Source organism: Danio rerio, chromosome 18 (genome assembly GCF_049306965.1).
Source record: "Danio rerio strain Tuebingen ecotype United States chromosome 18, GRCz12tu, whole genome shotgun sequence".
Classification (NCBI taxonomy): domain Eukaryota; kingdom Metazoa; phylum Chordata; class Actinopteri; order Cypriniformes; family Danionidae; genus Danio; species Danio rerio.
In genome coordinates, this window is record NC_133193.1 from 41229746 (window position 1) to 41257533 (window position 27788).

At 36.8% G+C, this 27788-nt stretch overlaps 1 protein-coding gene across 2 annotated transcripts in view; it reads left to right on the top strand.

Moving 5' to 3' along the window:
* The first annotated feature begins 18210 nt into the window (after positions 1 to 18210).
* alx4b (ALX homeobox 4b) overlaps positions 18211 to 27788 on the top strand; it is a 40577-nt gene continuing 30999 nt past the window's right edge. For both annotated transcript variants that reach the window (XM_073929063.1, NM_001310078.1), the window contains 1 exon segment: positions 18211 to 18816. In XM_073929063.1, the coding sequence (XP_073785164.1) occupies positions 18483 to 18816 (334 nt within the window). In that variant the 5' untranslated portion in view covers positions 18211 to 18482.

Below are 27788 nucleotides of genomic sequence, written 5' to 3' on the forward strand. Positions count from 1 at the left end.
CACTTGGAAAACATTCATTTATTTATTTTCCTTTGGCTTAGTCCCTTCCTTAATCAGGCATCACTACAGCAGCTGGAACCACTAACTTATCCAGCATATGTTTAATAGCTTCAACCCAGTACTGGGAAACACGCATGCACTCTCATATTCACACTTATACACTACAGCCAATTCCTTTTATTCAATTAACCTATATCGCATGTCTTGGGGGAAACCAGAGCACCCGAAAGAAACCCACGCGAACACGCGGAGAACATGCATACTCCACACAGAAATGCCAACTAACCCAGCTGGAACACTGACCTTCTTGCTGTGAGGGGATTAAATTTAACAGGAGGGCTAAAATTTTTACCTTCAACTGTTTGTAGCATAAATGTGTTATTGAAATATCAAAACTGAAATCAACCCCCCATCTAAGCCAGTGTGATAAAAATTAACTAACTCAGGAGTTTTTCTATGTGACACTATTTTCAACTGAAAACAAACAAAAAACGTATGTGTTTGTCATATTGGACGCCTGAAACACAACCTTTTTAAAAAAAAAGTAACAAAGAAAAGAAATACCAATACTACAATGATATCATAGACATGTGTATTACATGTTTAATGAGAAAAATTTAATAGTTTGTCGCTCTACTTTTGGACATCCCATTACAGCTCATTTGGATAAATGACTGCTTTTCATGACAATCTCATTACAGCTTTATTGTCCATTTTGAGCTGTGTATTTTAAAGACTGTTGATACGTGGTAGCCACTGTCTTCAACAGTAAGGAAATAATTCTGTGGAAGTCAGTAGCTAGTTCCAACATTTTTCGAAATGTACCCTTTCTTCATTCATTCATTTATTTTCCTTTGGCTTAGTCCTTTATTTATCAGGGGTGACCAATGAAATCCAGTTGGGTAAACGCTGAGGAAGCTCGCTCACTGGCAGTCCTGGACACAAATACAGGGTGAGTAACAGAATGCTTCACACAGAAACACAAGCGACAACATACTGACAAACATGAAGGGAAATGACGTGCTATAAATAGGAAAAAAAGGGAATGAGAGGCAGGTGGAATGAATTAGCTGAAACTGATCAATTAGAGAACGGTCCAGAATATCCTGAGCTGGGATCCAACATCTTTCCTCTGGACCATAAGCCTTCCAGTCTACCAGATACTGATAACCTCTACGTCCCTTCCTCACATCCAGGAGACGGCACATTGTGTATGTGAGTACACCCTCAACCAGTCTGGGAGGCGAAGGAGCAGAGGTTAAGGGCTACAGGGGGGGAGCGAAGAACATGTTTGATCTTTGACACATGAAAGGCCGGGTGAATGTTTCTAAACTGAGGGCTTAATTTGAGTCGAACCCACACTGGACAGAACACCTTGATAATAGGAAAAGATCAGATGAATTTGGGTCCCAATTTACATGAGGGAAGTCTAAGAGGAATGTCTTCGGATGACAACCAAACCTGATCACTCACGTAAAGAGGGGGCAGAAAACAGTGGGGGTTTGCATATGCCTTGTTCCTATCGCCAGTTCGGATAAAGGCCTTTCTGGCAATCCTCTTTGTCTGGAGGCATCTCTTAATGAACGAATGCACTGAGGGAACAATGGCGTCAGGTTCTTGGGAAGGAAATAGAGGGGGCTGATAGCCTAGGCAGCACTGGAAGGGAGACAACCCCATAGACGGGGAGGGAGTTATAAGCATATTTGACCATGGTTAATCTGGAACTCCAAGATGATGGTTTCCCTGACGCAATGCAATGCAGGACCCTCTTCAGGTCCTGATTAGTTTGTTCGGCCTGGCTGATGGTCTGTGGTGCTCAGAAGAAAGACTAGCAGTCGCCCCCGGCTGTCGGCAGAATTCTGCCCAAAACCTGGACACAAATCGGGGACCCCTGTCGGAAACCACGTCAACTGAGAAGCCATAAATATGGAAGACGTGGTCCAAAACAATGGCTGCTGTCTACCTCGCTAAAGGTAATTTGGGGAGGAGAATAAAGTGTGCCACCTTTGAGAATATGTCTACCACAGTGAGGACTACAGTGTTACCACTGGATGGGGTAAGTCCATCGCTATGTGTGACCAGGGTCGCGAAGGGACAGGCAGTAGCTGGAGAAGACAACACAAGACCGTACAGACCGAGTAACCTCGCTGTAAAACCTTGGTCTGGACCGGCTCAGGCAAGTATAGCAGATTACTAGGGCACTTGGTGGGCATAATGATGATACGAAATTCCTTATGGACCACAGACTCCACCCCCCAGGCTACCCCTGCAACCACACATTCGGGTGACAGAACAGCAACAACAGTTGGGTTCAACCTCACTTAAACGCGACAGGGCATCTCCCTTTCCGTTCTTGGACCCCGGGTGATAGGGGATGTGGAAATCCAACCGGCTAAAGAGTAATGCCCAACAAACCTGACTAGAATTAGGTCGTTTGGTGGATCTAATGTATTTTAAATTCTTATGGTCAGTCCAGACCACAAAAGAAACTCCCCACCCTTTTAGCCAGTGACACCACTCACCCAACGCCAACCTAACAGCCAGTAACTCCCTGTTCCCGATGTTGTAGTTTGGTTCCGAAGGGGTTAATTGGTGGGAAAAGATGGCACAAGGGTGTATTCTGTCATCCAAAGATGACTGTTGGGACAAAATGGCCCCTACACCTACTTCTGATGCATCAACCTCCACCACAAACTGACGGGATGGGTCTGAATTTACCAAAATGGGTGCAGAAATAAATCTTTAATTCAGAGAAGGCAGTTTGTGCCTGAGGGGACCACTTAAATTGTTTGTGCATGGAGGTGAGATTTGTCAGAGGTAGAGCAACTAGGCTAAAATTACGAATGAATTGCCTGTCAAAATTGGCAAACCCCAGAAACTGCTGGACCGCCTTGCGACTGTCTGGGGTGGGCCAATCCACAACAACTTTTACCTTAGCAGGATCCATTTGCAATCCCTCGGGTGACAGAACAAACCCCAGGAACGTTACCGACTGTGTATGGATGTCACACTTCTCCACCCAGGAGATTAGACAATTTTCCAGCAGCCACTGCACACACCTGACATACTAGACATGCTCCTGTTCATTCTCGGAAAAAATCATTGTCATTAAGAAAAATGTCATTAAGATAGATGAACACAAAACGATTTACCATGACCCTGATCACGTCATTGACGAGTGCCAGGAAAATTGCCAGTGAATTGGAAAGCATAAAGGGCATTACAAGATACTCAAAATGAGCAGTAGGGGTGTTAAAGGCGGTTTTCCATTCGTCCCCCTCCCTAATTTGAACTAGGTGATAGGCATTGCGAAGATCTAATTTAGTAAAGATGGTTACCCTATGCAGGAGATCGAAGGACGATGACATCAGTGGCAATGGATGACGGTTCTTTACTGTGATGTCATTCAACCTCCGATAATCAATGCAGGGGCGCAGTGATCCTACTTTTTTCTCTACAAAAAAGAACCCGGCCACAGCTGGAGATGAGGAAGGATGTATAATACCTGCTGCTAGAAAATCATAGATGTACTTCTCCATGGCCTCCCTCAAACACAAGAGGAAACAAACACAAGAGGAAGATAGGTTGTGACAGTATGTATATAGATTAAACATTCATTCATTCATTTATTCATTCATTCATTCATTCATTTTCTTTTCGGCTTTGTCCCTTATTATTAATCTGGGGTGGCCACAGCTGAATGAACCGCCAACTTATCAAGCACATGTTTTACACAGCGGATGTCCTTCCAGCTGCAACCCATCTCTGGGAAATATTCATACACACTCATCCCCACTCATACACTACAGGCAATTTAACCTACCCAATTCACCTGTACCGCATGTCTTTGGACTGTGGGGGAAACCGAAGCACCCGGAGGAAACCAGCGCAAACGCTGGTAGCTTAAACATAAATTGTAAAAAATGCAGAAAAATTTTAAAATAAAAACATTAAAAAAAAAAAAAAAAAAAAAGACTAAAATCGAAAAAACACAATAAATAAAATAAAACACAATAAAACAGCACCAGTCTAGAGTATCAGCATGAAATAAATTACAGTGTTGCTATTTTTAAAAAACTCTGGGCATGGAAAATGTAAAGTACGCTGAATATCTACATGTGCAGCTGCAGTTTATTTCAATTTGACTACGCTTTGTTCAAAGGTGCCGTCACACAGTCTTTTGAAACTCTGTATTGATGTGCTCATTGTGTTCCATAGATTTCTTATTTGCAGCAATTATTTTTAGCTTGCAAACTCTCGGGTATCATTTTTCATCTGTGGATCAGCACACAAGACTATTCTACGTGACTATTGAACGTTCAACCAAGCCTATAATAACAGAGTAAATGTTCTGTGAGAAAACTGGCTCAGGTCAGTATTAAAAAAAAAAAAAAAAACTGGGATAAACAGACGGGTGATAAATAATCACTAAACTAAACCCTCTCCAAACCGGCAAAGAAATGTCTTTCATTATCTTGGGAATTTTCTTCAATCTTTTATATGTTCCATCTGCATCTTTTTGACTCCTCTTTATCTCCATAGCTCATTTCTCTGTAATGCAGATTCTTTATGGATCGTGTTTGTCTATATTGTTTTCTAAGCTGCCTCGCTGTGTTTTGCATAATTGCATTATGTGTAATTGTTTACAGAAGCACAATTCTAAACTTTACAGCTTTCAGATTTTTAGTGCTGACTACATTCCAGACCTATAAGTGATCTGTTTTCTGTTGCATTGGAAACATTCATTCATTCAGCTTAGTCTCTTCAAGGGTCGCCACAGTGGAATGAACTGCCAACTTTTCCAGCATATTTTTTACACAGTGTATGCCCTTCCAGCAGCAACCCAGTACTGGGAATCACCCATTCACACACACTCATACACTGCAGCCAATTTAGTTAATCCAATTCACCGATGATATGTCTTTGGATTGTGTAGCACCCATAGCACCCCCCCCCCCATAATTAAAAAAGAGAACATACAAACTCCACACACAAATGCAGTGGTGGAAAGAGAAGTGAAAACTCATACTCAGGTAAAACTACCATTATTTGGCCAAAAAAGTAGTGTTACTTTAAGGAAAGTAGTTCCTTCCTTAGTTTGTCAATTCCTTGCTTGAATCCTTCGTTCATTTATTTGGCCCTACCTTCATTCGTTAGTTCGGTCCTTCCTTTCTTCATTCTTTCCTTCCATTCCTTTTTCGGTCCTTCCTTCTTTCGGCCCTTCCATTCCACAGTGAAAACTTTTCTCCTTTGTGGGATTTTAGAATATATGCAGTTGAAGTTAGAATTATTAGCCCCCCTGTTTATTTTTTACCCCAATTTCTGTTTAACAGAGAGCAGATTTTTTTCAACACATTTCTAAACATAATAGTTTTAATAACTCATTTCTAATAACTATAGTTTGTTCTGTAGAGTATCGAAAAAAAATATATAGCTTAAAGGAGCTAAGAATTTTGACCCTAAAATGTTTTAAAAATACAAACTGCTTTTATTCTAGCCGAAATAAAACAAATAAGACTTTCTCCAGAGGAAAAAACTATTATCAGACATACTGTGAAAATTTCCTTGCTCTGTTAAACATAATTTTGGGAAATATTTAAAAAAAGAAAAAAAAAAATCAAAGGGGGACTAATAATTCTGACTTCAACTGTAGTGAAAGTCTAAAATTCGCTTAAATCTCCTAAAGTGACATTTAATAATACATTATTGAACCTGCTTCATAAATACTGAATACAGTCAATAATGTCTGGTCAAGACCAAGCAGAACAACTGCATGGAAATCAAGACTTTAGGTTCATTCTTATCATCTTAACTGAACTGAAGGCATTTGAGAGCCAGACGGGAGACTCAAAAAACTTTTTCTTCCATGTGATATCAATTGAAATATTAGCTGTAATTCAATAAGCCGTCGATGGGCAGGCCGCGTGAGCCTGAGGCGTAAAGTAAAAAAATTGATGAGAGGATCTTTTGTATTCAACACTTAGCTCTAACCAGTACCTAAAAACCTGAGTCATGTGCTTTTATACTATATGTGTGTAATTTTAGAAAGGAAGTTACATTTTATGTCTCAGATAAACTGTCTATTATTTTTCAATAACTGCTTTTCATATTAAAGCTGATATTTGGTGTTTCGTAACATCCAATTTTTTATGAGGTGGGTCGTTAGCTCAAAACTCAACCCCCAACCAGGGCCAGGACAAACACACATACACTACAGGCAATTTGGTTTACCCGATTCACCTATATTGCATGTCTTTGGACTTGTAGGGCAAACCGGAGCACCCGGAGGAAACTCATGCAGACATGCAGAGAACTTGCAAACTCCACATAGAAATGACACAACCAGGGCTCGAACCAGTGACTTTGAAAATCTTTAAGGCACTGATGGAAAAATAGATGTGAGTTGCTCAAAGTGATGTCACTTCCTCTGGTGGGAAACTCTGGAAGGCATTGAGGCATGCCATGCTTCCTGCAATTCATTTACATTTAGGCATTTGGCAGATGCATTAAGCGATTCAACAATAAAAGGCAATACACATAACAACTGCAAATTAAGTAACTGTTTGTGCACAAAGAATTAAGTGCTAGAGTTTGGGGAGAGTGTTTTTATTCATTTATTTATTTCTTTATTTATTAAAAAAAAGAGTGTTTCTTTCAGGTGGTTTATCAAGCCCACTCACCCGTGTAAAGCATGCTTCATAAATTCACAATGTTGTATTAATAAATTGTTTATATAGAGCAATTGTAAGAACGTGTCTGGTGCATATGTGCAAAACTGGTGATTTAAAGTGTTAGACATGAAAGAGTGTGTTTTCTACAGGTGGTTTGTCAAGCCCACTTACCTGTGTGAGGAACACTCAGAATTGATAATGTTTTGAGGTTGTCATGTAGTGAGGTAAGGAGGTCATTTAAGTAATGCCAGATACTCCAGCCTTGAAATGACAAAAGCTAGGACTAAAACTTGTACAGCATGATTTGTTCAGAAGGGTCTGATTTTTCTGATGTTAAAAAGTGCAAACCTGCATGATTGAGCTGTGTAAGAAATGTGCTCTTTGATGGACAGACACAGACATACAGACATATATATATATATATATATATATATATATATATATATATATATATATATATATATATATATATATATATATATATATATATATATATATATATATATATATAAATATATATGGATGGATGGATGGATGGATGGATGGATGGATGGATGGATGGATGGATGGATGGATGGATGAATGGATGGATGGACGGATAGACAGACAGACAGACAGACATAGATAGATAGATAGAAAGGTAGATAGATAGATAGATAGATAGATAGATAGATAGATAGATAGATAGATAGATAGATAGATAGATAGATAGATAGATAGATAGATAGATAGATAGATAGATGGATGGATGGATGGATGGATGGATGGATGGATGGATATAGATGGATGGATGGATGGATGGATGGATGGATGGATATAGATGGATGGATGGATGGATATAGATGGATGGATAGATGGATGGATGGATGGATGGACGGATAGACAGACAGACAGACATAAACACACACACACACACACACACACACACACACACACACACACACACACACACACACACACACACACACACACACACATATATAGAGAGAGATAGATAGACAGACAGACAGACAGACAGACAGACAGACAGACAGACAGACAGACAGACAGACAGACAGACAGACAGACAGACAGACAGACAGACAGACAGACAGATAGATAGATAGATAGATAGATAGATAGATAGATAGATAGATAGATAGATAGATAGATAGATAGATAGATAGATAGATAGATAGATAGATAGATAGATGGCATCTGCTGCGCAAAACATTTGCTGGAATAGCTAGCGGTTCAATCCGCTGTGGCGACTCCTGATAACTAAGCCAAAGGAAAATTAATGAACAAATTATTGAAAAAATGGATGCTACCAATTGGTTCTATCTTTAAGAAATGTTTTTAGTTTCACTTCACTTATATGCTGATGACACTCAGCTATATGTCCCTTAAAAATAAAGACTCCTTAATGCATCTGTAACACTGTCTAAATTAGGGGTGAGCAAACTTGGTCCTAGAGGGCCGGTGTCCTGCATAGTTTAGCTCCAACTCTAATCAAAAACACCTGAACATGCCAATCAGTGTCTTCAAGATCACTAGAAATCTATAAGCAGGTGTGTTTGATTAGAGTTGGAGCTAAACTGTGCAGGACACTGGCCCTCCAGGAAAAAGTTTGCTCACACCCGCTCTAAATAAACTTCACATTGTTTGGGCTGAAAACTTTTTTTCAGAAAAAAAATTCCATTTTCTTTTGGCCAGTTATTCTCTCACCTTAAACCTTTTGCCAAAAACCAGGATGTTTTTGTTTTGTATTAATATGTGATATTTGAGAAGCACATTAATAAGTGCAGCTTCTTTCAACTTCAGTGTTTATCTAAAATTTCCACCCTCTGTAAAACAGTGTCAACTGCTCATCCGCTTGTTTGTCTTAATCCGTTTTAATTACTGGAACTCACTATATTATGGCATTCAGTCCTCTCTAATGAATCTCCAAATGCTTCAAAATTGACAAGCAATTGGAGGTTTGATCACATTTCACAGATCTTGACTTCAGTTAAATCCAGACTTATTTATAAAACTTTTTAAGTCACTACATAACCTTGCATCATATCTTGCCAAAGGGATTTCTATAATCAAAAAATAGAGAACCGGCAACCTTTAGTTAATCTCTAGTTCATTTATTTACAACTTCATTCCCCATGCAAGCCCTAGTCTGTTATCTGTTTTGTTAGCTGTATTGTGTATCTGCTTTGTATTTTCGATGAGTTTTTGCCTTGGCTCTTATTTACTTGGTCTTTCTTGATTGTATAGTACTTTGGATCAATTGGAAGTCGTGTGAAACTGCTTTAAAGGAATATGGTTCACATTTTACAATAAGGTTCATTAGTTAATGTTAATTAATGCATTTACTAACATGAACAAATAATGAACAATACATTTACTACTGTATTTGTTCATGTTAGTTAACGTTAGTTAATGAAAATACAGTAGCTCATTGTTAGTTCATGTTAACTTGTGGTGCATTAACTAATGTTAACAAGCAACAATGCATTTGTAAATGCTCAATTATGATTAATAAATGCTGTACAAGTGTTGTTCATGATTAGTTCATGTTAGTAAATGCATTAACTAATAACCCTTATTGTAAAGTGTTACAGTTTTTGGAAAATAGCGAGAGATATCTGACATCCTAGTAGAGTTATATAGAGATACTGCAGCACTTTTTAAAAAAGTGTCCTTCCATGTTAAGACAGGGGGTATGATTTTCATTAGAGCATAAAGAGCCCTAGTCTTGTCCTCTGTGAGGACATTCCTGATCATTTAGAGCCTGAGAAGCTCCTCTGTTTGGCTTCAGTGTGACCTCAGAGCCAGCGGTCAATCAGTGCTCCACCACTACCTGAGAGACACGGCAGAAAATAGACCCACTGTCACAGAGTTAAACTACATCCAGAAGAACATCCTAAAATAAATGCACTGCTGTTTCAAATATGATCTACGGCTATGAAAAAAAAAGAAACCGCTTGACATTTTAAAAAAATAATTATTTATAGTTATGTGTATAGTATAAACTTTAGATCACTATCAGTGCCATTTTTCCTAAATTTAAAGTAGAATATATGATTTAGAGCTTTTCTTTTACAAATACATTTACCAGAAACATGGTATGATTGTATTCATTTTTAGACAACTCAATAACAACTCGACGACGCAGTGGCGCAGTAGATAGTGCTGTCGCCTCACAGCAAGAAGGTCGCTGGTTTTAGCCTCGGTTGGGTCAGTTGGCGTTTCTGTGTGGAGGTTGCATGTTCTCCCTGCGTTCATGTGGGTTTCCTCCAGGTGCTCCGGTTTCCCCCACAGTCCAAACACATGCGGTACAGGTGAATTGGCTAGTCTAAATTGTCCGAGGTGTGTGAGTGTAACTGAGAGTGTGTGGATGTTTCCCAGAGATGAGTTGCGGCTGGAAGGGCATCTGCTGCATAAAAACGTGTTGGATAAGTTGGCGGTTCATTCCGCTGTGGTGATTATCCATTAATAAAGGGACTAAGCCGAAAATGAATGAATGAAAATGAATACCAACTCAAAAACAGTTAGCACCATAAGAGTCAAAACAATTTGATGAAATAACCATGATATTCAAAACATCAGTAATTAACTGTCATTTTCACACAAGTAAAATACACCAAAGTTTAAAATAATGATTCATTTAATATTTATTTCACTCTTACAGTCATACTGTTTTCATGTAATGCCTTAAAAGTGTCCCAAACAACATTTGAAATCCTTTAGACTACTGTGTTGGACCAGTTCCAAAACACTTTTCCCGCTAACTATCAGGAGTCGCTACAGTGGAATGAACTGCCAATTGTTTTCCACAGCCCATGCCCTTCCTGCGACAACCCAGTATTGAGAGTACAATCCTAAGTGTTGGGAAACACTCACACTCTACCAACTACTCACTTCGAAGGATTTAGTTTATCCAATTCACCCATACCACATGTCTTTGGACTGGGGTAAACCAGAGCATTTAATAATAATAATAATAATAATAATAATAATAGTAATAATTTTTATTTATATTGCGCCTTTCCAGAGCTCAAGAACACTTTACAAGGAATGCAACAAAAAGATAAACAAATATAAAGTCAAATATAACACACTGGAATTACACAAACAAGACCTAAGAGGCATATGAGCAGAGTGGAGGTGGATCAGATAGAGTAGTCAGTTTGGCAGATCAGAAGCGAAGCATTCAGAAAATAAGTGAGTCTTAAGTAAGGATTTGAATTCAGAGATATTATTAGCAGAGCAGAGTGCACGTGGTAGAGAGTTCCAGAGTTTGGGTGCAATAACACTAAATGATCTGCCCCCCATTGAAGAGAGGCGGTACCGAGGGACAGCGAGAAGGCCAGAGTCTCATGACATTAGCATCACTCCACCACCTCGACACCTCACCTCTTAAACACTCTACATAGGGAGAGCGTTCTGCGGTCAGGCCAGAGACTACATTCATACCCCAACGTCTCTCACTTTTCCGACAAGGGGAGTAACAAGAGTTGGGCTGTCTTTTCCAAGCTCAGAGCCCTGTCCCTGGACAGCACACCAAATATGCTTTATTCTTCAAACATCTGTAAGTGTGAACTTGTGAAATGTACTTATGTGAAACATCTTTTATTATTATTTTTTTTTAAAGGGCTCATTTGTAACCATGTTGCATTCAGAGTCACTTTTAAGCAGAACTGAGGCTAACATTTTGCTCTGGGAGGCTTGCAGGCCTCTGTCATACTGAGGGGCGGACTGGCCTGTATATCTGGCCTGTCACCGTGACCACACACACAAACTTTTCTGAAACATTTCGCTGTCCCAGTCCGCCCCAGGTCATACTCATCTTAAATTCCACAGTCATTTTTTTGTATGTTTTCCGAATTTTTATATTCCACTTTTAACCCAGCTGAAACTTCATGTCAACAGAGACTCCACAGAGGAATCTCTCAAACAGACATCATGATGTCATCACACGCACTTCACCCTGAAGATAAAGTTAACTAACCATTTCTTGCTGACAGAGCCAGTCAGCACTATATCTGTCACCACATTTCTTGTCTGTAGCTTAATAATTCAGATCTCTATTAGCCTGTGATCAGTAAAACTAAAAGTAAAACCACAGTGTACGAAATTGGTTTACTGAATCTGCCTGCCAGCCTGCCTTTCTGCCTATCTGTCTGTCTGTCTACCTTACATTAATGTGATTAATTGTTTATTTAATTTAATTGTTGTTTTCCTTCATTATCATTGTAGGAAGGTGCTCTTGTTATATAGAGAACGCTTTACTTCTCCTTTCTGTATTTTGGCAGTCTGTAAACTGATAGCTCCTAGTTCTTATTGAACTGTTGATTCTGTTTTTATCAATAATTTCAATATTTTATGCCAATAAATACATTTTATGCCATTTATTAAAAAAAAATATGCATTACATTTTGGTGCCATAATCACTCAATTGTACAATTGGAGGGGTCTGGTTGCAGTGCGATCTGAGTTGCACGCTTATTAATGGACTTACCTAACCCCACCTCTAACCCTCCCCCTTACAGTGACACTAGCTCCATCAGACTGCAACGTGTCTGACATGGCATCTCTGAGAGATGCAATCTCAACTTGCATCATAAAGGCTGCATCCAGAAACTATTGGACAATTTAAGCCTAAAGAGCCATAATTTAGCTAAAGCAATGTAGTATCAATGCAGTAACAGCATGAAACTAAGGCCCAATCCCATTTCTATTTTTGTACCCCAACCACTTGCCCTTTCCACTTGGCCTTTAAGATTTTAAGGCTTCAAAATTTTTCCCTAAGAATAGGGACAGCACTTTAGCACCTGCACACGTCATCAGATGCCATCACGATCTCTTGCTTCATATGAGATCAGATAATCGCGACTGCTGTAGTTATTCCAGTTGTGTTATTTTTTAGTATTTTTCTTCAGGAAATCACTGAATGCATATATTATGTTATCATAATGATCTATAGCAATAAGATTGTAACTATACTGTGCATTTACACAGGCCATATTCATCTATAGCCCCTTTCACACATACAGACCTTTCCGGAAAATTGCCGGCAATTTTCCGGAAAGGTTGTATGTGTGAACAGGTCCTTTTTGAAAATACCGGTAAATTCGTTCTGGCTATATTCCGGAAAGAGAAGTTGTAACATTACCGGCAATTTGCCGGAATGCTGCGCTGTGTGAATGCAGAGAGAAGATTACCGTAATAAGCGCGTGCACGTCTAGAACGTGCTGACGTGAGACGTCTGCTTTAGCCAATCACAACAGTCAGACGCATTTACGTCTGCGCGGTTTGTGAGAATAAAAGCCTTTGAATATTTTTCCAGACACATTTAGCTGCTAGAAGTTAGCCAGATCACGTTTATATGTTCTTCTTAATGCCAACTGTGTAAATAATCATCAATGAGATGCTTATGATAAGCCTTTGTTTGTTTACTTTCAAGCTTTGCGTGTGCCTGTAAAACAGCCTGTGAGCGCCTGCACGCACATATTATGAAAATCTCGACATGCGAAAGTGATCCTGCGAAAGTTGTTCACAATATTGATCATCCACAGAGTTTGTAATTTAGTCAAATCTTTACAAATACAAGCGCAGCCGTTTAAAGCTCATTTGTGGTGAATGATGTCAGAATTTACCGGTATTTTGGAATGGATGTGTGAATGCTCTTTTCCGGAAAATTTCCGTAACGTCCTCGCCTGTGTAAACAGCGCTTTTTTGAAAATACCGGTAAAGTCGTTCCGGAAATTTTCCAGATATTTACCGGTATCACTGTGTGAAAGGGGCTACTGTTAAAAGCCACTAGACTTTTCTGACGGTATATGAATGTCATCGAGTTTCGGAATGTTGTGGGACTGCTATACAGGAGTTATGATTATGTATTATACAGTAGATTGCGAAATTTAGCGGTTTTAATTTTAGCGTTTATAATTTTTTTAAATGACGGTAAAACACGAATGTGGTTATAAATATATTAAGTAGCAAAAGATTCAAAGTAAATCGGCACACTGCCACTTTAGCTCTCAAAAAAATTTTTATGTCAAAATTACAAAATCACAACGTTTCGACCGACATGGTCTTCATCAGGTCGAAACGTTGTGATTTTGTAATTTTGACATTAAAATTTTTTTGAGAGCTTAAGTGGCAGTGTGCCGATTTACTTTGAATCTTTTGCTACTTATGTTTGTTTTTTGATCGTGCACCTGCCTTCAAGATTTTTAGATGTGCGCACATTTCTGTTTATTATAAATATATTAAAACATGTGTTTGTTCGTTGTAAAAATTCGTAATAATGACAAAAAAATACTAGTTTGTGGATCTCCTTACTTCTGGGTGCAACTATCCAGCCATTGTGGCTGGTGTATTCTGGGTAATTTTCTTACCCCTTGGTTTCGAGTGTGGTCCTGAAAAATCTCGGTTCGAAGGGCCATCTACCCCTTCCCCTTTGTGCTTCGCCTTCAAGCTAAAGAGAATTGGGACACCCCTACCCATTTACGGGAATGCGCAAAATAAGGGTTAGGGGTAAGGGGAAGGGCTAAGGATTGGGATTGGGCCTAAGCAAAGTATAGTTAAATAGCTTTTCTCTTAACTGTGGTTTCATTTTGATTACAGTGCGGTTTTCCACAATGCATAATAGCAGATTTATGATTTCTCCTGCACTAGAGATGCATTGGGCACTGAATAAATTTATGATATGTATATTCTGCATTTTGGGTTCTGGCTAGCAGTGAACAATTAAAAAATTAAAAAAAATGCTCCTTTATTCTTCTTAAACACTGTCCCATTTTAAAATAAGACTACATGCATTTAAGTATAATACAAGTTTTGATAATCATCACCTTAGAATTATATGGTTCCATCCTTATATAACTCAAAATTGAGCTATTGACATATTCATATTCAATGACAACTTTTTACATTATAGGATGATTTATAACTTGTTTAGATTTTAAGACTTCTTATTTAAAAAAAAAAAAACAAATTTTACACTGTTTGCTATAGAATGAAAAAACTTTGAAGCTCAATATCTCAAAATTATTCAGAACCAGATAGAACCTTAAAATTCCAAGGTGATGAATTATATCTGTTGTAATCTCACTAGGAAACATTGCAGCCAATCAAATGCCTGATGTGCGCATTTCTATGATCATGTGTGGAATGTCAGAGTCTGTGAGTTGTTCTGATTGGGCTGTTTTTCATTTTGTACTCATGGGATTTAGACAACAAAGTTCTCATGGTGTCATGATAGTCATTTCCATGTACTGCTTGGAGCTATGCATCGGTATATCCAGATTTGTTATTCTATAGCACCTTTAAAATATTCAAAGCAAAATATAATGGCTGTCTAAAGAAACACTAAATTTTCCAACAAATATTGAGAAAGCATCACTGTTTTTAAAAACAGACAAAGACTGTGCACTTTTGGCTCTTTTCACTCGGTTATTCAATTAGAGATCAGTAGAACTAGGCCTATAGTACTTAATTCAATCAGCCATCAGATGACAGAGTCTGTACCCAACTCATGTGAAGTCTATTAAAGATCTCTCTGAGACCGCCATACCCCTGCACAAGACTAGCTTTTTTTTTTTTTTTTTTTTTGTATTGTGACCTTTTGTTTTTGTCATCATTATACTTAATAATAACTGAGAATTGTTTGCAAAAATCATTGTGACTTTTGTAGATCTTAAGACTCTGAGAGTGTTAGATCTGTATCATGTTTAGGTGTTCATTAAAATTAATGTGTGATTTGGAAAACAGACAGACATGCCATTAATGATATCACCACAAAAGTGAGCTGTTTTAGCCACTTTTCCAAATTCTCACCTTGCAATTATCAATTTAGGCTATGGGATTGAAGGGTTATAGGTCTAAATTTGATCTATCCTTTTTTAAATCCTCCTGCTATTTCTGGAGCTAGAGATGAAGGTCAACAATGTAATTAGATAGACAGAACAAACAATTGTTGATAGAAATTTGGTCATCAGACTGTGACACAAACAAATAATTTTGTAAATGGGGAAAATTTGATGATATAATGTACACATATTTTAGGTTATTGTTTAGTTTTGTGGAAAACATTGTCAATTCATTTAACTGTCAATTCAATAGATCTTACTCTATATTAAATCTCATCTTAGTGCTTGTTTTGACAATTAGCTTGAGAGCCTGCTGAAAAATTTACACATCAAAACAAGCCTTTTCCATGTATAGTTCAAGTCAAAAGGATTAGTTCTCCTATATGATTTTTTCATTTTTTAAATATTTCCCAAATGATGTTTAACAGTGCAAGGAATGTTTAAAAATATTTCCTATGTTATTTTCTTCTGGAAAGGTCTAATTTCTTTTTATGTTGGCTAGAATAAAAGCAGTTTAACATTTTTAGAAAACAATATTATTGCTCCTTTCTTTCCCATTTTTACAGTATTTTTTTATTTCAACTGGCTACAAATAATTGACTCACACTTTATTTTGATGATCCATTTGTTGAATTAAGTTACATTGTATCTACATGCCAACCAATTCTCATTAGATTATAAGTAGACTGTTAGGTTGAGGTTGGGGTTAGTGTAAGTTGACATGTACGTGGAAAGTTGCAGTATGAATATATTAAGCAGACAGTCTACTAATACTCAAATGGAGCATCAAAATAAATTGTTACCAATCATTGTTATACAGTAACTTGCCTAATTACCCTAACTTGCCTAGTTACCTAATTACCCTTAAGCCTTTAAATTGCACTTTAAGCTAAATACTAGCATCTTGAAAAACATGTAACAAAATATTACATAATGACACCATGGCAAAGATAAAAGAAGTCAGTAAAATGTATTATATATTTAAGAAAAACAAATGTTTTGGACAAAATTAAGCGCTAATTGAAGATATTTATTTTTTGTAAAGATATAGGCCTCATTATTGTAATTTGTAATTGTAATTATTGTAATTTAATTGCAGAGTCTGATGTTGCTTTACTTTCTTGCAGAAAATTAGCAACAATTTGTACATCAAAATCTGAAATATATGTTATTTTGTACAAATGGATCGATATGATGTGAGGTCTAGTTATCAGCCTGAAACTAAAACAGTGAGCGGTAATGGATACTTTTTACTTAAGTAAATTTTTGAGGCTGTACTTTTTTATTTTTACTGGAGTACAAAAGTGTAATCAGTACTTCAACTTTTAATAGTCATTTTAAACATGAGTATCTGTACTTCTACTTGACTAAAAGATGTGTGTATTTTTGCCATCTCTGCTTATACTGTAAGTTTTTTTTCTCGTTTTAGCAAATAGTATTTTGCCCGAACTCAGACTTTTACACTGTATCTAATTTATTTATTAAAATATTTATTATAAAATAAATACATGCACACACACACACACACACACACATATATATATATATATATATATATATATATATATATATATATATATATATATATATATATATATATATATATATATATATATATATATGTGAAAAACAGCAGGCCATAAAAAAGTAGGTCTCTCTGAATTAAAAAAGACAAATATATTTGACAAATATATTTATATTAGACAAAGATATAAAGTACCAAGGTGACACAGCGACAACAAGGAATAAATAAAATCACATTACATTTATTTACAATATGTATAATTGTGGTGGCTGCAAAGAAATTGTTTAAATCAAGTGGGCTTTTTAATACACTGTGAAATTTCAAATGCAGCCTCTTTGTAGGTCAATTTCATTTCAGAAAAGGTTTTTTATAGTGAAAGTTATTTATGAAAATGTCCTACCAAGAAAATTGTTGATTCTAATCACTGAAAGAATCATTTCTAAATCAAAAATGATTCTCCAAATGCCATTCCTCCACTAACTACTACTACTACTACAAAAAAAAATAATAATAATAATAAAAAAATTACTAATGTTTTGCTTTTTACACCTTCTTATACCTGAAACTTGCCTACTGCACTTATTCATTGTTGCTCTTGTAGTTGCGTAAATTCCTTCCTTGTCCTCATTTGTAAGTCGCTTTGGATAAAAGCGTCTGCTAAATGACTAAATGTAAATGTAAATTACTACAAAAACTGTGCTTAAAAGCCATTGCTTTTTAAGAGTGTATTCTCTAAAACAAGCTGCATCACTTCCAGATTAGGTCTTTTCTTTTGTTTGTTTTTCTCAAGATATCTTCAACCTTCTAACCATCAATAGGCTACTATATGATGTCCATATTTGATATCAGAGCGTGAGAATTAGGAAGAGATTTCAATATTGCAACGGTATGCATATAAAATTAGGAAAAATACATTTTGCTATTAATACTTATTTTGACAAACTTATTAGTTTGACCTTTGCCGTAAAACATATAGGCCTACCAAAGCTATTTTCATGTTGAAATGATTTTGTGGAGCTTATCTAGCTACGTCGCACGACGTTTGTTGGATTTATTTGTCCGCATATTCTATCAGTTGTGACTCTAATTGAATTAATGTCACGCGTTGTGTTTCTCACGAGTTGTTGAGGCGGAAAAGTTCCTGTGCTCCGCGATCTGACCTCTTATCATGACAGGACCTCCGACTCTAGTGGACATCAGGACAGCATCCTCATTTTACTCTCTCTCCTCCTCTCTCTTCTTAACCTTAAAGACGCTTTCTAGCCTTTGCCTATTCTCTGGAAAACATCTGAATCATTTTAACCAACTCCAGCTGTCGCCTTGGTGTGGGTGTGTGAGAAAGTGCATGGCCATCTCTGAATGAGGGGAGACTAGAGCGAGGGTGACGTTTAGATTTACGGAAAAAGTTAGGATATTTTTGCTTCTTGTTTTGTCGGTATGAACGCAGATACGTGCGTCTCATACTGCGACATGACCTCCATGGACTCATATTATTCGCCAGCAGCACCAGGGCAAGGGAGAGTCCAACAGGCCAATCCTTACAGAACTTTCCAGTCGAGCGACTCCAAATACAGTCCCACTTTCTTGCCCGCCAAAGGCCAGACTTATGGGGAGAAGCCGCGGAGTCCATTCCATCAGGATTGTCCGACACTGGATGATAGCACAGCCGAGGGCGCTTATAGCAAATATCACCTTTTTATGCAGAGACCCGCGTGCAAATCTCCTTCTGAAGACAGCAAACTGGAGGACGGCGCGCTGATCTCATGCTACGGTGAGTGGCATCTACAGTGGATGTATGTGTCGTTATGTGTTCTGAGATTAATTAATCTAGTTAAAATTCAGCCTGATCTTTGGGATGCCAGTAGGCTATTGGTAGACTATATGCGCATCATAGCCTAATAGGTTTAGGACCAAATGCCTTTAATAGAGCAAGAGTCAAATTTGTTCACACATTTGTTCAAAATATACTTTCAGATATTTTGGTAATTGTCATTTTCTGCCGTGCCATAGAAAGACAGTTTTTATAAGTGAAAAATAGTGATTGTTTTTCCCACTATAAGCAAAAATGTATATTGAGCGTTTCATCAATGCTTATAAGTTATTTTTAAGAGCCTATTGCACTTTTATTTCACAAAAAACTCAACTTTTTTGCTTCACATTTTTGGTCTACATGGTTTAGATTTTTTGCGCAATCTTGGCAACTTAAATAATGTTTAAAACGAGGTTGATAGCTACTTTGGAAGTAATATTAAAACACGCAGTAGATTGCAATATTTCATCACAATCATTATGTATAATTTTCTAGCACAATTCTTTCTATTTTTTTTCCACAAATTAGATTTAATATAACTTTAGCATTTTAAATAGAATGAGTAGCTGCTACACAGACACACACATGCACGCACACACACACACACACACACACACACACACACACACAAATATCTCTGAATAAATAAATGTGGCTTAGGAACAGAATTTGTCTCATAATTTGAACAGTGATTTATTAAACCTTCTGAAGGCTGTAATGATCCCAAAACCATCATTCTCGACTGCTTTTTCTACCACATTTACCACACTCACAGACGTTCGCGTTGTAAATGTAGGCCTGTTTTTTTCATATTCATAAGAAATGAAAACAAAACGTTCAAATGAGGATCTGTCAATCAAAGGGAGGTAGAATTTACAATTAATAAATGGTTAGAATATCATAATTTTCTCATCTATAAAAGTGAATGCATGAAAATGCATCTCTTTGGTTGTAAATTACGCATGACTATTTACGATTCTTGTCCGCAGGCCAGTGAAAAAAGACACCAACTGTATCTTTAATTTATTATCAGGATTGCTCATCAGTAATTTATTAGATTCAATTTCGGTTTGTTTTTTAATAGGTCGTGTATTTTTCCTGAGTTTAAACTTTATATGGGACAACTAATATTGTTCATGTTTTTTTTTTTTTTGACGCGAATTATAAACGTTTAAATGTTTAAATGTACAATTAATTGGTTTCTGCTAAAAGAATTACGCCGTGATTCATTCAGTAGAAAACATGTTTTAACATGAGTTGTTGAGAAATTACCTTCAATCAACCTTTCTAATCAACCTTCTTGATTATTACAGTAAATCCTCCCACCTTTTGGAAATAAACAAAAAAATTAGAAATAAAACAAATCTATTGTCAAGGTTCCTTAATTGCTATTTAAATAAACAATAAGATACACTTGCAATAAATTGATAAAAAATATTATTCAAGAGTACTTTTTATTTTGACACAATTTTTGCCTTCTGTGATAATAATTGAGATGAAAAGATAATAGGACAGTCAACAAATCTTTTATATGTTTTAAACAGTTTTGCGATTATAGTATGAATTTCCATATATGTAAAAGAAAGCGATATGGGGCACGGTGGCTCAGTGGTTAGCACTATTGCCTCACAGCAAAAAGGTCGCTGGTTCAAGTCCAGTTGGCAATTCTGTGGAATTTGCATGTTCTCTCTGTGTTTGCATGGATTTTCTCTGAGTGCTCTGTTTTCCCCCACAGTCCAAGCACTATAAGTAAAATGAATAAACTAAGTTGTCTGTAGTGTATGATTGTGTGTGTGTGTGTGTGTGTGTGTGTGTGTGTATGTGTGTGTGTGTGTGTGTGTTTGTGCGTGTGTGTGTGAATGAGTGTGTATTTCCCAATCCCAACTGGGTTGCGGCAACCCAATCCCAACCAGCATCCACGACATAAAACACATGCTGGAATAGTTGGTGGTTCATTCAGCTGTAGTGACCCCTGAAACAAAGATTTAGCTGAAGGAAAAAAAAATGAATATATATATATATACAGTAGCAGAATTACATTCAAGTGTTTTGTGAAAAGCAGTCTGACCATAGTTTAATATATTCAGAAACAATGTTCAGCCATGCCAGATTCCTGGGCGTATCTGGCATGAATGTGATAATCATCAAGGATACTTTTCATAGAAATATTATTGTTAGATGATGCACAGACAGTGCTGTACTTATAGAGCATTTTCCTGTCTGTGGTTTGAAGAGAATGAACACTGTGCGGTTCCACACCATTCTTCAGCCTATTTGTGGTCTAGATATGTTGAAGGATCATATCCAGCCTCAAACACAGCCTGTCTGACCAATCAGAGAACATGGAGAAGTGAAAAAGGGAAAACAGTGTGTGTGTGTGTGTGTGTGTGAGAGACAGAGAGAGAGAGAGAGTCTGCTCCACTGTCTCCAACACACAACTGGATCTCTTTACTCATGGACTTACTGTTTATATTATTGTCACAACTTTTATCCTGTTTCACAAATTACCATTAATCTATTTTTATTTTTATTAATATTTTTAGCTTTACTGATATATTGTTATTTTTATTAATCTATTTTTTTACATTTCTTTTCTTTATTTCTATATTATATTTTATGTTCATATTTGTTTGCACTACTGCCCTTTTTGCACTGTCTTGTCTGTACGCAGCGACGCTGCACTGCTTTGGCAATACGAATGTACAGTTATTTGTCATGCCAATAAAGCACCTAAAATGTGAAAAAAAAAGTGAAATAAGAGAAAGAGAGAGAGAGAGAGAGAGAGAGAGAGAGAGAGAGAGAGAGAGAGAGAGAGAGAGAGAGGGGTGGTTATGGGGGTGGTGGGGTTTTGAGTCAACATAACACTTTATAAAATGTGTGTTGTAAACATGTCAAGTGATTGTGCCACCTAATTCAAAGTTTAAAAGTATGGTTCGCCTGTAACCTGTAAGAGCTTAGTAACACAATCAGTTATTCTGCTTTAAAAACAACAAATTGTTAAGAATAATAAAATAAAGTAATCTTATAGAGCAATTAAAAGCTTAATTATCCTTACATTACCTCACTTTTATGTATATCTTTCTTCTATTCTTCTTCTCTGAAAAAAAAAAGAAATCCATAGTAGGAACAAAAGTACAATGTAAATCAGTGGCTGATTATTTTCTCCAGAATTCTTCTGTATATATTCCTTTGGGTACATCAGAAGAAAGAAATACTGGCAAGTTTGGAAGCAGTGGAGGGTGTGTGAATGATGATACAATTTTCTTTTTTCTGTGAACTATCCCTTTAACTGTCTATGTCTATTTGAGAATAAATGTGAAAGATACTTTATCCTGATGGATGTTTGCAATTCATAGATGCTTTGAGATGCAATACATAATTGAATTGGGTTTATGTGAGTTTCATACATTTTTGTCAAAATATGACATTTAATGCAAAACAATGTCAAAATATACAACATGTGTTTTGTAAAGATTTAAATGTGAAATATGTGGCCACCCACTTGAGACAGAGAGGTCGGCTTTAAACTTTTAAGTACATTTTTTTCATTCATTTTCTTGTCGGCTTAGTCCCTTTATTAATCCGGGGTCGCCACAGCGGAACGAACCACCAACTTATCCAGCAAGTTTTTACGCAGTGGATGTCCTTCCTGCCGCAACCCATCTCTGGGAAACATCCACACACATTCACACACACACTCATACACTACGGACCATTTAGCCTACCCAATTCACCTGCATGTCTTTGAACTGTGGGGGAAACCGGAGCACCCGGAAACCCACGCGAACGCAGGGAGAACGAGCAAACTCCACACAGAAACGCCAATTGAGCCGAGGCTCGAACCAGCGACCCAGCGACCTTCTTGCTGTGAGCACTGCGCCACTGCTTTGCCATACATTTTTTTTAATAAAACATATTTTATTTAAACATGATTACTGAAATATGTGGTATGGGAAAATTGAAATATTAAAACTTCTCAGAATGCCTGATATTTGATTATGATTATGCTCGTTATGATTGATGGGTTATTTAAAAATGTATAAACCCTGCACACTGAACCTTAGTACACAACAAACACGCAGACTGAAACTCCTGAAAGACGGCTCAAGCATACCTTATTACATTGTACAGTTCTAATACAGTCATCTAAAAAGACATCTATTATAATCACTGTGCAAAAATGAAAATAGACAAATTACTTTATTCAATGTTTAAAGTGTATAAAATAACCCTCAAATGTTTTTAAACATAAAATTTTTATAATTATTGCAAGTATTTATTATATATGCAGTACTTACAATATAGTATAAATATATAATTATACAGCATGGTATTCAATTATGTTTTTAGGGAGGATACAACCTTTAAATAGGGTTCCTGACCTTCCAACCTTGATCTTCTCCCTCAATAGTTTCACAAAAATAATTCCCAAAATAATGTAATATAGGGTTAATCCAAAATTAATGCTCTACTTTTTACAGTGCATTTAGAATCAGTTCAAATGTGAATGCATTATTGGAAATGTTAATGTAGCACAACAGCAAAGCGTGAAGCCTCTCCAAATCCCTGAGTGATTCATGACTTGCGGCAGCAGGGAGTCAGTCGGGCATTATTCAGAGACAGATGTGTGTATGAGCTCCTAGAGATATCATTCATGCTTTTATTTTCAGAATGATCATGTCCACTGGGAGACTTAAAACGACAGACCTTGACTGGTTTACATAACCTTTCCTTATAAAATGACATGTGCAAACAAACTGGCTTTCAGCAATTGATGGGCTATTAAGCCACGCAGCTATTAAATACTAGCTAACCAGTCTCTAAAGGAGTATATAGAATTAACTGTTTCGTAATATACTGCTTAATTGTGTGTTACAGTTTAAGAGGAATGATATCTAACACACAATATTTAAATTAAATGAAAGCAGAATGAAATTCCTGCTTCTGTAATTTTGAATAAACCTTAAAAACTTTAACCATTGACTTCCATAGTAGGAAAAATAATACATGGATGTCAATGGTTTCAACCCGTCTTCAGAAAATATTCTTTTTTGTTCAACAGAACGAAGAACCTCTTAAAGGTTAGGAACAATTGAAGAGTGAGTAAATGATGACAGAATTAATATTTTAAAGCAGGTTACATGAATTCACATTACAACTGTTGTTTCACATACAATATTTGTGCATTTATAATATTTGTGTCGATAAATAAATGCACACATAATACAGTTTTTCTTGATTGCTTTGATGCAGCCGTCAACTGAAACTCCTCATTTTCAAGACAGTGAACACACAGGTCTAAACAGCGGCACTCATGGTCAAAATGACACATTTATCACGTCTAAAAACATGTGGTATACTGTAGGTGAATTGGGGAGGGCTAAATTGATTTTCAACACACTCTCACGGCAATTCGTAACTTTTTCATTTAGTGGCTAATTCGTATGAATTTGTACAATCTCATTTGTACAATTTAGTACAATTTGCTCATCCCCCAATGACGGTTGGGTTTAGGGGTGGGGTTAGGTGCTACACCTCCTTTTTAAAATCATACGATTTCATACGACTGCACTCGTACGAATTCGTACGAATTAGCCACTAAACTGGCAAACCGTAAAATACTTACATTTTTCTGTGACATCAGGCTGGGATTTCCCACTTATGGGTTGCAGCTGGAAGGGCATCACCTACATAAAAACATACGCTGGATAAGTTGGCGGTTTATTCCGCTGTGCACTAAGCCGAGAAGAAAATAAATGAATTAATATATTATATTATATAATGTCCTATTTAAGGGCGACGCAGTGGCGCAGTGTGTAGCACGTTCGCCTCACAGCAAGAAGGTCACTGGGTGGCTGGTTCGAGCCTCGGCTCAGTTGGCGTTTCTGTGTGGAGTTTGCATGTTCTCCCTGCGTTCACGTGGGTTTCCTCCGGGTGCTCCATTTCCCCCACAGTCCATAGACATGCGGTACAGGTGAATTGGGTTGGCTAAAATTGTTCGTAGTGTATGTGTGTATGTGTGTGGATGTTTCCCAGAGATGGGTTGCAGCTGGAAGGGCATCTGCTGCGTAAAAACTTTCTGGATAAGTTGGCGGTTCATTCTGCTGTGGCAACCCCGGAATAATAAAGGGACTAAGCCGACAAGAAAATTAATGAATGAATGAATGTCCTATTTAAGTACTCAAATACACAAGTGTTCAAGCTCTTTCGCAGCCATGTGAACTATGCTTTACTCTTCAACGCACGGAGTGAAGAGAATATTTACATCCTCTTCATGAGCTATTTTAAGTTATAGTGAGCATCTGGGAGTGAAGTCTTGGAGACAGAAAGCTGGCTCAGTTGTGTGGTATATGAGAGTCATGTGTGAGGTCATTTATCAGGAGCTCAGATTTAACGGAAACACTGTCCTGATTTCCCATAAAACCCACATTCCTGTGCTGCTTACAGGCATTGATCTTCTCTCAGGAACATCTGGAATTTTTGTTCCTGCCTGGATACCTGTATAGTAGTCCAAATGAACCACAAATGGCATAGGTTGCTGATTGAAGGCTCAATGAATTGCTTAAAGGGATAGATGACTCAAAAAAGATATATTCTGTTATCATTTACTGACCCATGACTTGTTCTGAACATGGTTGTGTGTCTTTCTTCTAATAAACAGAATATACAGATGCTGGTCATATAATTAGAATATCTCCAAAATAGTTGTTTCTTTCACTAATTTCATTCAAGAAGTGAAACCTGTATAAAGTAAACATTCGTTACACACAGACATATATACTTCAATTGTGATATACTATCACAATCTCGATTCGACCCTACACACGATCCTAATTCAGCTTTTTCTACGATTCAGCCAATTATATTTTCAAGGTCAGGAGAGAAGAAAAGGCGGCTACAGAAGTCTTCCCAGCAACATTGACACCTTCAAATGGCGTTAAAAGTGTCTTATACTGTATTTCTAAAGTATAATTCACCCAAAATGTAATTTAATAATAATATAATGTAATAATAAATTCACAGTCGCTAAATCGCATGTGAGCTGACACACTTTATTTACTGCCGAGAACTTGCGCGCGTGCACGCAAATGACGCTTACTTTAGTGAACACAACCTGCATATGCTGTGAATAACAGGTAATGAAGTAGTAAATAAAGTTTAGTTTGTTGCACAGAGCGATCGTTTGAGGGTCGTGCGGGAGGTTTGACATGCATGTGTGTGTGTGTTTTTTTTTTCTCACAGTGACAGCAGCCATGAGACGCACTAGGAAGTGAAAGTAAAACCTGTGCGCACATCATTGAAATGATCATATGGCATTTTAGAGTTATGATTACGACAAGCATTTGATATGTTTTTTCGTTCATAGCGAACACAAAGAGTTGTGCATGAAAATAAATGCTTACTGTGTCAGTATAACAACCCTAGTGTATATATGTATAATGGAAATATAATGGTCTAATAATGTTGTCAATGACAGATGACAAGCACTTGTCTCAAACATAATAATTCAATTTTATAATTATAAGAGTTGTATTCTGATGTTATAATTTTACTGTGAATTAACAAACAGGACATATTGAAAGTGTGTTCAAGTCCACCATAATACAAAATTTTGCATATTAACCAACAGTAGAGCTTCACATAGGCCTGTTATTATTGTTGTTTACCATATGTTTAAAATTGACAATAATAATAGGCTAATCATATTAACCTTTATTTTACATTTACAGAATCGTAAGAAAGAATTGTGATTTTGATTTTAAGCAGAAAAAAATCGTCATTCACATTTTTGCCAGAATCGTGCAGCCCTAATTTTGATAACAACTAATGAAAACGCTAAATTCAGTATTTCAGGCAATTAGAATATCCAATATAAAGAAAGGACTTTGATAAATATGAAAAGTATGAACATGCAGAGCACTCAATATTTAGTTTGATCTCCTTTTGCCTGAATTACTGCAGCAATGCGGCACATAGAGTTGATCATTCTATGGCATCACTCTATGAGAGCCCAGGTTGCTTTGTCCATGATTTTCTATGGGGTTAAGATCAGGTGAGTTTGCTGGCCAGTTAAGAACAGGGATACCACGGTGCTTAAACCAGGTACGGGTAGCTTTGGCACTTTGTACAGGTACCAAGTCCTTTTGGAAAATCTGCACCGGTCAGCCACAGGAAGCAGTGACAGATTTCTATCTTTATTTCTGAGTGTATACAACCCAAATATTTGGTGTTATTTCTAAGAAATTTATCAATATCATCATTTTGGAACCCTAAGTTTGAGTTGAGCTCTATTGTGTATAATAATGTTAACTTAAAGTAAATGGGATCAGTGTGATTCTGTGACTGTTTTGTGATTTACTGTGTGTCTTAAAGCTGTAGCTGTTCTATAAAAGCTAACAACTCTGCCGCTTTACAGGTAGTTAAACAAAACTTTGATGTTTTCTCCTTGTTTCTAGCAGTGATTAAATAGCTGTGCCTAGTAAACATCTGACCTCTGCTAATTCAGAGTTGCTGTCGGACTGAGAAAATGTTCTCAGGGGAGCAACTGCTACAAGCATAGACTCCAGCAATATAAACCTTGTTGTGAATTGATTCTCAAATAAGAAAGGAAAATGACAAAATGAGTTTATAAAGGGATTTTGCAATATCAACATTAGCACTTAATTACTCTTGTAAATAGTTACACCTGTAAGGGATGTGATTTTTACAGTAATAAATTTGTTTAAAAAGAAACACGTGTTAGTATGTCAACAGAAAAATTGCTTACTTCTATATTATTATAAAGCTTGTTCCATATTCACTTAAAAAAAAGCTGTCTTATTGGCATCAGGGTTTTCTCGAAGAACTTGAAACATCCATGAAAACTTGTCATTACATAGCAGCTTGTTTGTTGTGGAAAATATTACAGTTTTTTCCAATTGTTTACACACATT